This window comes from Rutilus rutilus (genome assembly GCF_951802725.1).
Source record: "Rutilus rutilus genome assembly, chromosome: 15".
NCBI lineage: Eukaryota > Metazoa > Chordata > Actinopteri > Cypriniformes > Leuciscidae > Rutilus > Rutilus rutilus.
The window spans coordinates 34,623,064-34,639,766 of record NC_140220.1 but is presented as its reverse complement, the minus strand read 5'-3'; the positions used below and the strand labels follow the sequence as shown (position 1 = coordinate 34,639,766).

General features: G+C 36.5%; 1 protein-coding gene across 1 annotated transcript; it reads right to left on the bottom strand.

The window, feature by feature from the left end:
• Window positions 1-658: 658 nt before the first annotated feature.
• On the bottom strand, window positions 659-14,356 carry frk (fyn-related Src family tyrosine kinase). The gene is made up of 8 exons (XM_084432591.1): window positions 13,570-14,356; window positions 9,650-9,774; window positions 6,403-6,566; window positions 5,895-6,063; window positions 5,629-5,787; window positions 3,571-3,752; window positions 2,889-3,066; window positions 659-2,087 (listed from the first exon to the last, which is right to left on the bottom strand). The coding sequence occupies exons 1-8, from the start codon at window positions 13,941-13,943 to the stop codon at window positions 1,879-1,881; spliced, it is 1,560 nt and encodes a 519-aa protein (XP_084288717.1). The 5' UTR covers window positions 13,944-14,356; the 3' UTR covers window positions 659-1,878.
• Window positions 14,357-16,703: the final 2,347 nt, after the last annotated feature.

Sequence of the window (16,703 nt, the reverse complement as noted above, 5' to 3'; positions counted from 1 at the left end):
ACTGCAGTCAGATTCACCGTGTTCACTCTGCAGGAATCACTCACATGACCTGTGCACTTGTAATGACACATCAAGGGTGTTAAGAGGCTAAAAGCAGGTTTAAAACTTGCCCCATTGAAGTCAACAGGGTGCAAATTTTAAAACGAGGATAACACGTTGTAGGCAACACCGATTTTTGTAGTTGTTCTCTGTACTGACAGCACTCCAAATGTACAAAAAAATGAGCTCAATGTTAAAATTGACCAGAGTTCTCCTTTAACATTTAAACATCCTCAATATAAGTTTGCACGTCCTTCCAAAAATCTTTAAATCTTTCCAAGGCATGCTTGACATAAAAACAAAAAAATAGATTGATGTTTGACAATATGATGATCTGATGTTGATCCACCGCCACAGTGCTTCTCACTGCTGTACATTTGTACGTTTTTTATTTTATTTTTTATACTTCTGCCATTCAAAAAAATAATAATAAAATGGCAAGCGTGTCAACTATTAACGAGAAGAAAGTGCTTGTGCAGATAGTTGATGAAAGGTGAAAGAATAAGCAAGGCTTGATTTGAACCCAAACTGAAAATACAGGGTTATTAGTGCCCCCATGTGATGGAGATATAAAACATAGTCCAGGATCAATATTAAGAATTAAAGTTTTATTTCACTAAGTGAATACACATCTGTAAACATTATTCATCTGCTGAATTACTAAAAATATATTAAATATATACTTCAACCTTCAATTACAAATGCAGAATAAGAAATATTATGTATTTAACATTCATAATAGTTGTAGGCCTACTCTTTTGGTCTGTATTTGTATAATTGTACACATACAATTCAAAGGTTTGGGGTTGGTTAGATTTGAATGTTTTGAACTCTCTTATGTCCGTCGAGGCTGTAAAACGTTATTACAATTGAATTGTAAAACATACTGTCCCACACTTTTGAATGGTAGTGTATATTTTATCCTCTTATAAAAAATGAGAAATAGAATCACAGTCTGTAAATTAACCTCAAAGAAACTATTTAGATCTAAACATATTTAAAAACCACTATAACTGTACAGTACATCTAATAATTACAGTCTTCACTAAGGCCTGAATGAGAGTCTAGACTCAATGTGCCTTTACTGTCACATAAAACTTAACGCTGTAAGCAAATGTACTGTATGTAGTGGATTCTGAGCATTCCTCCCTGTGAGCCAGTAATGCTGTAAGGCCGACAGGCAGTGGCTCATTCGCTGTTCAATCCGGCAACGCTGCTACCTGATCCATATATGCGTCGCCCAGAATCTATATAATGATTCCTCAATAGTTTAAACTTCATGGTGCCAGCATGAGTGCAAGTAAAGTGACACTAAACTACCATGATTTTGCTGGCATACAGTATACGCACAGAAACAAATAAAGAAATGCCTACATAAACTGAAAAAACACTATCAGAAGGCTCAGAGTATACATATGATTTAAAGCTGAATTGTGTTGTTGTTTGTGCAAAATTGGTTTCAATAGTTTCAAAAAACAGACCTGCATAAATTATGATTGTTTTCTAAAAACATCCATCCCACTCCTTCACCAGTTTGTCACTGGTCGATAGAAAAGATAGTACCGCCACATGTCTGTTTAAACCAACAGAACAGTTTCCAGGTAAATCAACCAATGAATGGGTTACCTACAGTTGTCTCTGCACATTAATCTGGGATGGGAGAAAGTATTTAAACATCTAAATAGCTACACGAATCAGCTTAAACGAATGCCGTTTGTTCATGATAAATACATTGAGCATATTAAATGTGTTCATTGAGAATGCATAAAGGCATTTTGTTCACTTTATACTACAATGGCATCTCAGGCTTGCTTGGAAGTGTGGAAGTAGTAGTGTCTTTTAGTAGCGGTTTGCATCATCGTAAGCGCTGACATCAATATCAAAGAAGTCCTCGAGTTTCCACTGCAGAGTTTCAAAGGTAGGTCTGTCTGCAGGGACATCCTTCCAGCAATCGCACATGATTTCATACAAACATTTTGGGCAGTTTAGAGGGCATGGCATCCTGTAGCCTTTGGGCAACTGTTGTACCACCTGATAGTTTGTCATGGCTGGAGAAAGAGAGAAAATCAACATCATTACTCTTCAATACTTTGACAAGGTCCAACATGATTATAGAATGTAACAGTAGTTCTCAGTGGGGTGGGGGGTGTTGATATTGTCAAGGTCAGAAGGGGAAAAGTTAGCAATGCTAAATGCAAACAATAAAATGAAACTAATCAAATAGAGAGACTTAAAAAGGAGGTGAAATCACTCCCCGTCTCTTGTTGTTGACGTCAATAAAACTCTATAGTATATTTTGGTACAAATTGGTCTGTCACATGGTACAGGGCCAGGCTAGCCAAATTAAGTAGATGGACAGCATGATATGTCCTCGTTCTCAAAACACATGTACAAAATACTCAAATTTTTTGTGATGCAAAAGTCGCAAGAGTGTTCACACCATGAGAGAGGCGGATGTGAAGAGCTCAGCAGTGGCGGCGGTGTCTCAATCTTCACCGGACTAGAGTAAAATAATAATGCTGGTATAAGGTGTGTGTAATTCAGACTATTTTATTAAATAACTCCCAACCATGGCTTGGCATTAACACCCGCCAACCCGCTGATGCGAGTGTATTTCAGCGGTGGAGTGTAACGCAGTCTCTCCTACTTGCCACTTTAGCGGGTTGAATTTTATATACATTTTTCAATTGTAATCTTTTAAAAAGGCATCTAAAATAATAAACTAAGTGCAATGTAGTGTTGCCAAAAATATAGATTTTTTTTCAACAAGCTTGTATTATTCCAACAAAACTTTGCCTCAGCATTATCAACATCCCCAAAAAGTCCAATAATATATCATAAAGACGTACTTGGGTAAGGCATTTGTCCAAAAGTCATAATTTCATACAGTAGGACCCCAAAAGACCAGACGTCAGATTTGATGGTAAATTTGTTCTCGAGCATGGCCTCGGGCGCAGTCCATTTCACTGGAAACTTGGCTCCTTCTTTGGCCTCATAAACGTTCTCACCACTGTCCTCGGTGTCCATCTATAGGGAACATGCAGTGGGGAAATTAAAAGTACAGTTTTTTGTATTATTTATATAAAATCAGGGCATACACTATTGCAGTGGTTCTCAAATGGTTTGCATCAGAACCCAGATTTCATTTCAACAGCATGCAAATTTAATGAAATGACAGAAGCTGAATAGGGAAATTAACCGTTTTGTAAATGAATAACCGAAAGCAGAATTGGATTAGCACTGGGCCACATATTGAAATATACAACCTTTGATGTCACAGCAAAAGGTATGGGAAGCATTAACTCCTCCCTTTTAAAAGTTGCTAAGGTTATTAATATTCCTATGTATTAGTTGCTTGTTATTCTTTGCATGTACCCTACATTTCTACTGTCTACATTTCTATTTTCCCTACTGTCCGCACTATCATGACAGTGAGCCATTTTTGGCTTGCCACCCCCGTTTAAGAACCACTGCCCTTCAGGCAAGCTAAGGAAGTCAAGCCTTCTTATAAAAATTTAGACTATTTCTCACCTGAATAACTCGTGCCAGGCCAAAGTCGGCAACCTTGCACACATTGTTATCTCCTACCAGAACGTTTCGCGCCGCAAGATCCCTGTGAATGTAGTTCTGAAACTCTAAGTATGCCATGCCAGCAGCCACTTGTGCTGACATTTCTATCAGATCAGACATTTGCAGAGAAGCACCTCTGTCTTCTGTATGAGAGAAAGATAGAGAGAGAATATGCAATAAATACAATTGATGTATTACCGAGGCATACAGTTAACACACATCAAATGAAGAGGGCTGCAGACCCTCCATCAACATGTTTGTCTGAAATGAATCCATGACTGTGATGTGGGTCATCATAACCTCAGCAGCACTGTCAGAGAGAACAGCGTTTTGCATGTTGTTAAGACACATTATTGGACAAAAAACCTAGAATAGGTTACTACGTACAGAGGTTTTTTGTCCAATAATTAGAAACACTGTTTTCTCAGAATTTAGTAGTAGGAAATTACTAGTCATCCAGTTTTTTATATCAGCTATGCATTGCATTCATTTTAGGAATTGGTAAGTTGCGTCAGGGCGTAAAGAAATATAGAGCTGAGTATCATCAGCATAACAGTGAAAACTAATGCCATGCTTCCTAATGATATCTCCCAAGGGTAGCATGTACAGGGTGAACAGCAACGGTCCTAGTACTGAGCCTTGTGGTACACCATACTGAACTTGTGATCAATAAGACATCTCTTAATTTACTGCAACAAACTGATAACGGTCTGTAAGATTTAAACCATGCTAATGCAATTCCACTAATGCCAACATCATTTTTGTGTGATTTTAAAAGAATGTTGTATTCAGTGGTATCAAATGCAGCACTAAGATCGAGTAACACTAATAGAGAGATGTGAGTTTGATTCTTGGTTTCCATCCTTTCCAGTAGAAGGTATTAACAATTGTATTAAAAAAAAAAAAAAAAAAAAAAACAGCTAGAGGGGGGGAAACAGGGGTCATCAAAGAAAGGTAATTCATTTTTGGTAAGATATTCATTTTAATGTAATATATTCTGCCCATCAAAGAAATGGGGAGATTGTTCCATTTTTCTATGGTCTAGACTCAAACACAACTAATACAAAAGCTGCAGACATTAACTGATGCTCAAGAAGGCAACATGATGCATTAAGAGCTGGGTCAGTAAACTAAGAATGTGTCCATTTTTCTTATTTTGTATAAAGATCATATTTTCCAATTACTACATTTACTACCCTTCAGAAGTTAAGGCATTTTATGGTCCCTCTTATTTTGATTAAAACATAAATAAAATGTTGCAGATTCTGCAAGGTGACCGCAACTGTATTATACCTGCTACTAACGCCATTCATGATTGACATTTAAAATATGGCAATAAGGAAGCATAATAGCCTGTGTAAACTGTGCTCCTCCCTCTCTCCAACTGTAAATGACCTCTTCTGCCATCAAAGCAGTGCTTTACTGGTAACTAAGCCATTCATAGGTTGATTTCTCAGAAAAGTGTAAACACTGTGGCTCAATCAAAACATTTGTTCTGTTTGTTTGAGCGCCTGGGCCAAATCAACAAGCAATATTAACTCAACCAATTGTATTGTTTGAAATTTGGAAGTCTGACCAATGGAAACGCCTGTTTTAACAAACAAACTTCAATGGCCTATTATTTTTATAAAATGACAGCAACAACAATATTATATGTTTGTATGTATTATCCATAATAATCACACACAATAATTCTCCTATGTATTAGCCTAAAAAACAGTGTACATCACAATTACAGCTGATGCTAATTATGAAACTTATTGATTAAAGCCTGCTCCTGTTGTGTCAACATTTTGTATTTCATTTAGCTTTTTTTGTGTATAATTGAATCAATTTTCCATAGAATTTCATCCAAAAACTTGTACTGTACAAGAATATGGTATACAGTTACCCTACATAAAAAAGGTGGGGTATTTTAATGTAAATTCTATTAATCCAAAATGAATAATCATATTGAGGGAAATTGATTTTTGATGATTTTTGTCATGCAGACGTGTAGCACATGCGAGTGTGTCTTACTTTTCAGATATTCTAGAAGGCTTCCGTTGCTCATGAGCTCTGTGACGATGTAGATGGGCTCTTCCCTAGTGCAGACAGCATATAGCTGGATTAGTTTGGGGTGACGGAGTCTCTTCATCATCTGAGCTTCTCGCAGGAAGTCTTTTGGATCCATAGTTCCTATAACACATACAGAAGCCCTATAATCAAGCCATGTGCATGTATGTTTGGAGTTATGTCTATCATACACATATGTGTATCCATCTTGTCTCTGTTTGTGTATGTACCTGGTTTGAGTGTTTTGACTGCAACAGCTGTTGTGTCATTCCATCTGCCTTCAAAGACCTCCCCAAACTGCCCCGCTCCCAACTTCATCAGGAGTTTTAAAGAGGAACGTGGGATCTCCCAATGATCCACAGTGTTATAAGACAGACCATGAGTTTCTGGAGCTATTGTCTAGTACACACAAACAAAAGCAAGGAAATATGTATTGGATTGAATATTCATTTGAAAATTGAACTGAATAGCTCCTTGACGTACTATTCTAATAGGTCAGTTGCTGTATTCTGAGGTCAAATATGTTTGTATAATTTTATAATTGTATCACATTCTTCAAACAAATAAAAATATCAAATTACATTTTACATTTACATTTAGTCATTTAGCAGACGCTTTTATCCAAAGTTTCCATTTTACTCAGTAATACTCACAGATTATTTTTGCTAAAAAAAAAAAAAACGTTCAAACTTTTCTTTGACAGAACAAATTATCGATGTAGTAGAGAATGTTACACACTTTTTTGCAGGGTTCTGCCAAACGAACACAGAGGCCATCTTCATATCTGGAGTAGTGCTCCACTAGATCTCTCAGTGTGGTAAAATTCTGAGTCCTTGACACATAGTAGCCACCATTATCCAACTTTCTGATCTTATAATGCTTCACTTTTCCTTGGTGCATCACTACAAAAGAGACAGAGAGCACATCAAGAAACCCAGTACAGAACTCATGATGAAAGATGGACTAATAAGAAAACATAAATAGCTTTTTCAAAGTAACCAGTGCAGGGAACAGCTACTTTTAAATGTAATGTTTCTAGTCCTGATTTTGCTGTACCACAATAGAAAAATAAGCCTTTATATCTAAATGCATTAAAATGATTGATTGCAACCATGGGATTGTAGATTGAGATATCTATTCATTGCGGAAAGTGTTCAGCCTTAAAAAACGCTTTTGGACTTGAACTAGTAATAATTACATTTACTCTATAACCACAGTCCTCCAATACTGAACTACACAGACCAGTATATTACTAGCTCTCTAACTTTTAGATGGCAGACCACTTTAACAATAAAACAAATATTGTGATCTACCCAACTGATCTACTCTGGGGGAAACCAGGCATTCAATCCACTGTTAAGGCCCGTTCACACCAAGGACGATAGCTATAACGGTAACAAAAAAGAAAATAGTTTTTCTTAAGAATAGTCCACATCACAACTTTAATTATAATGGCACAGAGGAACAATATTGTTGGAATCAACTTCAAAACAGTTTTCTTCCGCTGATTAAAAAATAAAAACATTGATAGCCAATCAGAACCCACCCTGCTTTAATGCGCTTGCTCAATAATTTTCCTGTCGAATGTCTCAGTCATATAATATAATATGTTTAAATCAATATAAATATTTTGAATATACTACTTGATTTGTGAAACGTTCACCCACAAGTTTGTGTCATGTGCTGACAATAAAGAGTTACAATCACAATTAACTGTCTACACATTTCACTCAGCAGAAAAAAATTACGAATAAAGAAATAAAAATTTAACATTAATCGTGATAATTATCGATATCGACTGATATGAACAATTTTAACATGAAATTTTTTTTGACCATATTGCCCAGCCCTAATTTACAGTTATCTTTATAGTTATTGTTCTTGGTGTGAATGGCCCTTCAATCAATAAAACATTATCTGAGAACAAAGTGCACACTCTCAAATCTAGAAATATAGAGCTGGTAAGTCCCGCCCCCTTCGCTTAACCCCGCTGGACCTCTAGGTTGAAAAATCGTCAATGCGAGTGAATGGGAGAAAATAATTATTTTCTGGTCCCGTTTGAATTGTGCCATGAATGTGAACATATGTTGTCTGTGAATTTTTTATATAATCTTTCGTGTGAAGAATGCTACAATTTAGCGGGTAGAAGTTTGATACGGTTAGACTTTGTGTGAGAGCACTTTGTGGACTACAACTCTTCGCTGCTTTCGACGCGTTTGAAACGTCACCACCATTCGCACACGGACACTAGCTCACGGATCCCGCTAAACATGACTGTGTCTTTGGTGCACTTCACCGCCTTCTTTCAGGGAGAGGACAAAATCGTTGAGGTTGGCGAAAACCACGGGTAAGTCAACTTTATGGGGTGACGTCACATAGGCGACATGTAGTCTTTCTCGTTATGTCTTTTCCACAACTGCTAGCCGAAGAATCATACCATATACTGTCAAACTCGTAACATGAAAAAAATTCACAGACAACATATGTTCACATTCATGGCACAATTCAAACGGGACCAGAAAATAATTATTTTCTCCCATTCACTTGCATTGACGATTTTTCAACCTAGAGGTCCAGCGGGGTTTTACGGAAGGGGCGGGACTTACCAGCTCTATAGTGACAATATTTCATTGGTGGACTGAGGAATTAGGCTGCGCTCCTTGTGTAGTTTGAGATCGATCTGTGATACAGGGAGTGGCACTGAAAGCTCAGGATACATTCAAGTGTTAATAAGTTGGTGAGTAATCACTGATCAGTGACATTGGCTGCTGCTATAAACAGGCACCTTGAGCAGAGTCTACATCACAAGATTACCTCATGATCTTTAAATGTCAATTTTGTTGAAGATTATGAGCAATTAAAAAAACATGTGAAATGACGCTAAGACTCTGGAACGAGGAAACACTTGTATATATTTCTTGTCACTAATCAGGAAGCAGATATGGTTTGAAAAAAACATTTCAAATTCTTTAACTTAAGTTGTGCTTTTGATGAGAGCTAAATCTTTTAACCCAACATCCACATTTTAGCATGAAACAAATGAAAAAAGTGAGAGACTAAACGTTTTGAATGCTTATATCTTCTAAATGCGAATTTTGTCATTGGTTTGGGACACACTAGCTTATTGATAACATTCATTTGAAAAGCCAAAAAATGTACATAAAAACATTAAGGAAACTAGGCATTTTTATGATCTTGAAATGTTACAAATCAACATTCAACAAATAAGTTGAAAGACTGTTTCAGGCACTTGCATTTAGGGCTGTCACGATTCCTCAATTAAATTCAAGTACTCGTTTTCAAAAAATCTTCAATTGCAATCATCCCCTGCTGATTACCTGGAAAAAATACCGGAAGTGGCGCATTCCATGGACGAGAATCCGTGAACCGTATTATTCGACCGGTTTCAAAAACTGCAGCTCAGTTAACAAGCTCCATCTCTGCATACTGTTGCTTTATAACGTTCATCTGGGAACGCAACGAGCACTATTTCACCAGATTTGTAATGTAAAACATTTATAAACCTAATAACATCAATGTTTCCTAATATGCAAACTGTTGTTTTCCAAATTAAAGTTTAAACCCTCGCTCTGCGTTTGAATGTTTTGATGTTCAAGAAATTACAGTGGCTATAACATTTCTATTCTATTCTTTTAGTTTGTATATACTAAAAGAAAGTATTTTCCATGTGGTAAATATATATATATAAACTATTAATTGATTGAATTTACAGAAAAGGTACTATAACGTGATATATTTGGTTATCGGGATATGAGATGACTTATATTGTGATATGAGACAGCCCTACTTGCATTGCCAAACAGTAACTTTGACAAAACATCGTATTTGAGAGCAACAGTTCTTTTTAGAGATTTTTACTTTTATTTTTTTATTTCACGTCAAAAAACAACCCCATAATAACATGTATAGTTTCACAGCTTCACATGTGAAATATTATTAAGGAATTCAAAATAGGTTAATGTACCTGAGAGTGAGAGTTCTCCTGCTTGGCTTTCACAGTTTCTTATTAGAAAAGCTCCATTGTTGTTGTTTTCTGGAGACATCAACATCTTCTCGGCTTCCAAGCGCTTCGTTTCTGGAAAATACCATCTGCGGTGGAAGAGCAGCACAACGTTATTTGAGCTTGATATCACCCAATATTAGAGGTCACACAATGAAATTTACTTTTCCTTTTTCCTTTGGTGTACTGAAATCTTTGTACTAAAAACTGATGTGTTATGGCTAACACAATATTTAGTTATGCAATATTTAGCCCAGTGTTTGTTTCATATGTTAGACTGGTAATTCACACTTCTGTTGTTGTTTATGAGTTTGCAAGATTGTTACTTTTCCTATTCAGCTTATGCCATGTTAAAAAATTGGCGAATTGCTAGGCCTGTGCCGTTCCTGATAATGTTAATACATTTCAATGTTTGATTTTAAGGACAATTTTTAATTGTTAATGTGTTGGTCACCACTTCATATCCAGTGTAAGGCCCTGTTCACACCTGGGGCCTGTACCATGATGGTAGCTGAACAAACTCAGGGTTATAGGATTAGTTTTTGAGTTTACAAAACCAAACCAATTCAACCAGGCTTTGTTGGTACTATGATGCTGATCATCAACTTCCTCTGTCAACTCAGGCTTTGATCCTGAGTTTAGGAGTTTAGGTGTGATGTCAGCAGTGAACAGCCAATCACATGCTTAGAAGGAGTGAAACTGCGATTCATTTCTCTCTTCTGCCGAATATTACGAGATTGAAAAATAGGCTATTAAGAATTTAAACAAATTTACACAGCAAGAAGAAAATAGCTGTCTATGAAAGAGGACAACTAAAAGAAAAAGTCTTGCTATATCAGTGCAAGTAAAAGTTGTGAAGTTAGTTAGTTGATAAAGGTATAGAGAGAATTGAACATTTAAGCTCACATGTAGTCATTTAATAGCTTTATCTATAGATTCTATATTTATATTACCTTTATTAATTTAAACTGTGCGTAATAATAATTGATCAACTAAAATTGTACATGTGTGATCGATAAAGGGTATACAAAATTATTATTCTAAATAAGCATTACTAAAAGCCAGAAGATTTTGTTTTTAAAAATCATTTTCTATGTAGTGATCTTTAATTTGAAGAAGAAACAGGTGGAGTGACTATCGCATCAGACATGTGTCACTTTGCTCACAGCTGATTGGTCCAAGTTCGGTTTGCAACCTCTTACCTGGAACATCACCTGACCCGGACCAGGTTAGCCGTGGAGCGTAAGTTACTATGGCGATGAACACTGCTAAAAGCCAAACCACTTTCATGGTGCCTGAAACCCAGGGTTGGCGCAAACAACACTGAAACATACCTGGCTAGCCACCTACACCGGCTTCATGCTATAGGCCTCTGGTATTAAGATGCGTTTTGGCCGATCAGATCACAAGTGGACGAAGCTAAATACAGGATTGCTTTCGTAGTGTAAACGCTCATGTGGATGAATGCGTTCAAACAGCCACAAAAGACCGTCTTCTCTCTGCCTGCTGATCTAATGCATAAACATTATGGGAAGAGCTCTAGCCAGACGGGATTTAAACTTTGTCGGCTGAGGAACCAAGTTTGGCTTGAAGATGAAAAACGTACCAAGCACAATGTTCTCTTCTCATCATTCCTGATTTCTAACACACAACTCACAGTGTTCGGCTGGTCTTGCGTCTGTCAGAGCAGAAACTAAAGCTATTGCTCTTTCCCATCGTCTCTGGTCACATTCATATGAAAATTGCTCAAGCTTTTTTGTCCAACAGATTGAAAGATCTGAAAAAACCCAAACATTTTCCCGCCCATAAACCCTTCCCTCGAAGAAATCAGGACAGAAGTGTTTGAAAGTGGACAAAAGAGATGGATTAAACACCAGATGTAAACAGGAATGTGTCTCCCTCGTCTACTTGTGTGATCCGAATCGACTAAAACACATCTTAGGGTGTAAACAACAGGGCCTAATATCATGCGTTCTGAACTTCTCAAGCAAAGCCAGCTGAGAACCACTGCAGGTCTAGATAACAATTGGGCAAGTTCAAACAAAGACTATGAAATTCTTATTATATCATAAACTAACCTTTGGTTTCCTCAGTTTTTATGATTGTTGACATATACACATTGCAGAGACCTTGTGTCCAGCAGGTTTTAGTAATGTCTGAATCTTTAGCTAAACATTTGCTGACACATGATGCTGTCACCTACCAGCAGTACAATGAGCTGTAATAAAGTCTTGTCAACAGACTACATGACTGAAAGTATGTCAAATAGCTACAAAACAAATTTACACTCAAGCACATTACGTAGTTGGTGGCAGAACTGGAAAAACTGGAAAGTACATACACACGACAGAAACTATTCTGTGTACCAAAGTGACAAAGCATACTAGCCTTAAGCGAGAGATAACATCACACACAACAAATGTTGATCATTATCAGAATTACTAATACTGAAAAAGAAAGAACCCTCTTCGATAACTCAATTACAAGTATAGCATAATAAAATAAAAATGTAAACAATTTATTTCAATGTACTTTTTTTCTTTTTTTTTTAAAATCAGTTTATGGCACTTATAGTGCACAGATCTTAGGAATCATTAACAGGCTCAATACTTCCTGGTTATCCACTGAACATTAACCAGCTTCCCTTAAAGAATCAACAGACAATAGAAACAGAATCTGCCACCAGGAATCCTCATACTATTGCTGAATGCAGAGTTGGTTTCAATTACTCTAGGATGTCCAGGGTGTCTATGCATGCATTACAAATACAATACACTCTTATACATTACAAAAGCGCTTCTCAAACCTGTCCCCCACTATTGCACATTTTGGATATCCCCCTTATCAGACACACCCAATTCAAGTCTTGCAGTCTGTTCTAATGCGCTGATGAGTTGAATCAAGAGTGTTAGGTGAGGGACACATTCAAAATGTGCAGTGGTCGGGGTCCCTCCCTTTTATACAGGACAATGAGGACAGGTTTGAGAAGCACTGCATTACAATACCGGTTATACAATTAGGCTACTTCATAGAGTGCTAGTTATTTGTACTGCTGGTATGAATTAAAAAGAGATGACTAATTCTGTTTGAGATTTTCAGGAAGGTCATGGACTCTGGTAAATAGCCTATAATTGACATAATCATGTCATGTGCGTTGAGAAAAGCAGGAGATCATCTCTGACTAGGAGTGTAACAATACATTGTGTCACAATAAATCACAATACAAAAATGCATCAATATGTATCATGGATAGGTCACCCAAAATGACAATTTCTGTGTGAGAGTTTTACTGTCCGTTCTACATTAAACTACTATAGCCTATACATTGTTGAATAATGTATAATAATGAAATGGGGGGATATTTGTGGGTTCTGATAATGCCAAATGTCTTATGTTACCAGTAAATAGTGGCCTACATTATTTTAAATATATCTAGTCAGTGACAGAGTGCAAGCATATTCGTCTAAAATAATTCTGTATGTTTAGCTTCAGAAGCATGATTATTTTATTTATTTATTATGGTGTCACCTACTTTGGGTCCAAGCCTATTCATTTACACCCACAATGTACAACCAAATTTAGCATTTTAATCAACAGTAGGCTACATTTTTGTTAACCTTTAACATCTTGGAGTATCGCAATAATATCGTATCGTGATAAATGGAATCGTCGCATGTATCGTTACACCCCTATTTCTAACCATAACTCATTCAGGGAAATACTTCCTAACAAAACCACAATGTGATCCCCTGTATCCCAACTGATCTTATCTTTAAAAAAGCATGAATTATATACAATCACGGGTATACTTCTATATTAAATCCATTTTAAGACTGACAATACTGTATGTCACATACAGTTTCAGGGTTTCCACATAAACTTACGGTTCAGCATCGAGGCTTTCCACGGGTACAACATAGTTAGCAGGAATGTATCCCTCTTTGTTCGCCGAAATCCCGGTGATTCCTCTCGCCATCCACCAGTCATCGCCTTTAGTGAGAGGCTCCAGTTTATCCCCTGCGTTAAAGCTCAGGTCATCGTCCGTGCGCGCCGTGTAGTCGTACAGCGCGACGTAAACGTAGCCGGGTTTCTCCACAGGTGTCGGCGGTAACTCCCGGACAGGCGCCTTCGCAAACTCATTCTTTATCACTTCAATACGCGGTTTCACGGTGGGAGGTGAGGTGTCATCCGCAGGGTCTCTGAAACACGGGAAAGTGCTCTGACAGCACAATAAAAACCTTTCTCTGAAGTCTCCCATCGTGAAATTGTTAATCAGTCCCGTATGTGTAGCCTAGATCAAGTTAAATTGAAGCAGTATATCGATCAGTGATCCATAGGGTCAATCTCATTCTAGTGGATGTTGAGTGGACTTGAGACGAAGCGTTTCGTCCATTCTGTGAGCTTGAGAAACCCCTTTGACCGCTGTCACGAGATGGCACAGCCCTGTCGACAGGGAAGAAGGTGATTTATTGCTTGCAGTCAAAAAAAAAATCTGTTCGCATTTCCTGGTCACATTATTCCTCAAACGCCGTTCAAGATCTTTCTCCGCTCCGCGACCCTGTCGAGGAAGATATCGTTTTACACAAACTTATTATTTAGCCTACTTAAAACTTGAGAATTTTTATGTTAGTTATTAACACACATTGTCGTGCTTAGATATGATTCTGAGACAGGTTGTTCCTTCAAAACGCCCTCAGGACAGAGTCTCAAATGCATTACGCAATGAGTAATACATAGGCTTACAAGCTAAATGAAAACACGACAACATTACTAAATTAAATCAAATGTCGTTAAATTACTTCAACTTAATTAAAAAAATCAAGTCATTTGTAGGCTGCAGTTTGCATGCCTTTGTTATTTAGAAACTCAATAGCCTACATTGATTTGTTTGACTATTAGGTAGCCAACTTCAAGCAAAGCAAAATAAGGGGAAATCTTGGTTCTTTATAGGAAAATAAGGGACATTCAAAATATTTGTACTGTACCACATAGTGCATTGTCTGTAGTTGAGGAAAAAAGTATATGTTTTTTACCTGAATTTTACCTTAAAACTCATTTTTTACCTTTACGTGAAAACACATTTGGTTTGCTTAAACAATTTAATAAAATAATAATAATATTAATGTCACACTAAAATGTCACACTTTATTGTCAATATAGAATTGACTTGAACAAGCTTTTTTAAGTACATGTTGTCCTTTTTTATCCTTTTACCTTAACAAACTCAGCTGTAATGAAAAGTACAGACTTTGCTATGCTCAACTTATTTTTTCATAGACCGAGCAACTGATGAAATGTTCCTGTACGGTAAATTTAGAAATGTTTATTTTTAGTTTTATTTTTTTTATATGTGAGCCTGGACCACAAAACCAGTCATATGGGTCAATTTTACACATGAACAAATAAGCTTTCCATTGATGTATGGTTTGTTAGTATATAGGGCAGTATTTGGCAGATATACAACTGTTTGAAAATCTGGAATCTGAGGGTGCAAAAAAATCAAAACATTGAGAAAATGGCCTTTAAAGTTGTCCATTTATATTCACGATTGTGCTGCATTCACTCACAAAAATAAATGTATTATATATATTTATGGTAGGAAATTTACAAAATATCTTCATGTAACATGATCTTTACTTGATATCCTAATGATTTTTGGCATAAAAGAAAAAAAAACTATAATTTTGACCCATACAATGAATTGTTGGTTATTGCCACAAATATACAAGTATGACTTATGACTGGTTTTGTGATCCAGAGTCACATATGTAGCCTATTACATTTTAATGAACCATGCTTTTTGGAATACATTTTTATGGAAACCAACTTTTTATACAAATATTTTTCACCATGAGTATGTGTCATAAAATACAGTTTTGTCAAATTTACAACATGGTGTGTGTGTGAGACACACATTACACACACAAACAGGTTTCCATGTTACCACCAGTATTCTTCGAAATATTTTTTATGTTCCACAAACATCATTAAACTTGAGAAGTAGGCTAGGCCTAACTGTTTGCTACAATCAGCTAGCAGCTGTTTCTTTATCATTTCAAGTTTATTGAACGTCTTTCAGACAATCATCTGGTTGTCATGAGAACAAATTGTCGCTTGCTGCTGCCCTCTGCTGTCTGGTTTAAACCATGCTATGATGTCACAGAACTCTAGAACTGCAAAGGCGGGAACTGATTGAGTCTCGAGCTGAACACTGACTGAAGAGATGATAAGAAAGAATAGAGACAAACATGCAGGAACAAACCGAAAACTCATTCTAACACATTTATTAGCCTAGGATTCATAGTCAGATTATTGATGTGAATAAACGTGGAAAGAGGCCTGAATCTTTCTTGCAATTATTTTCAATTTCAGGGAAGAACACGTTCCTAGTTTTAGGTTGTTAATGGAACTCATAATTAACACAAACTTTTCCTCTTAATGAAACAACGAACTGCAACATTTGAATGAAGGTGGAAAGTGGAAATAGGCATGACTTTTCATTTCAGGTAAGGAAAAGTTCCTATTTTAGGTTGTTAATGGAACTTATAATTAACACTATTGTTTTTATTTGAATTGAAACAACAAACTGCATAATCTGAATGACGGTGGAAAAAGGCCTGAATCTTTCCTGGGATGATTTTCAATTTTAGGTAAGAAAACATACCTATTTTAGGTTGTATAGATAGAATTCATAATTAACACTATTTTTTTCCTATGGTTATTGATATATTTCAACATCAAACTGCAACATTTGGTAGAACGCAGGAGATGAAAAGTTGAAGGAGGCTTTAATCCTTCTTCTATTTCAAGTACAAGAACATACTCCTGCCAGTATCTTGTGAAAAAAAAAAACATAAATTGATTCAGTCATCACTTCATTATTTACAATTCTATTGCCGTTTTACACTGATCAGCCACAACACTGTGAATAACATTAGCTACGTTTACACACTTTTTGTTTCAATACGAGATGACGAGCGCATGAAGCTTTGTGCCATTTATCATGCACATATATTTA

Bases quoted from the DNA above. Each gene is read 5' to 3' on its own strand.
- frk (XM_084432591.1), bottom strand. From the start codon at position 13,943: ATGGGAGACTTCAGAGAAAGGTTTTTATTGTGCTGTCAGAGCACTTTC. The intron at 5,788-5,894 runs GTACATACACAA...TATGTGTTATAG, and splicing joins AGTCAAAACACTCAAACCAG to GAACTATGGATCCAAAAGAC. The intron at 3,067-3,570 runs GTGAGAAATAGT...TGTTCCCTATAG, and splicing joins GCCTGGCACGAGTTATTCAG to ATGGACACCGAGGACAGTGG.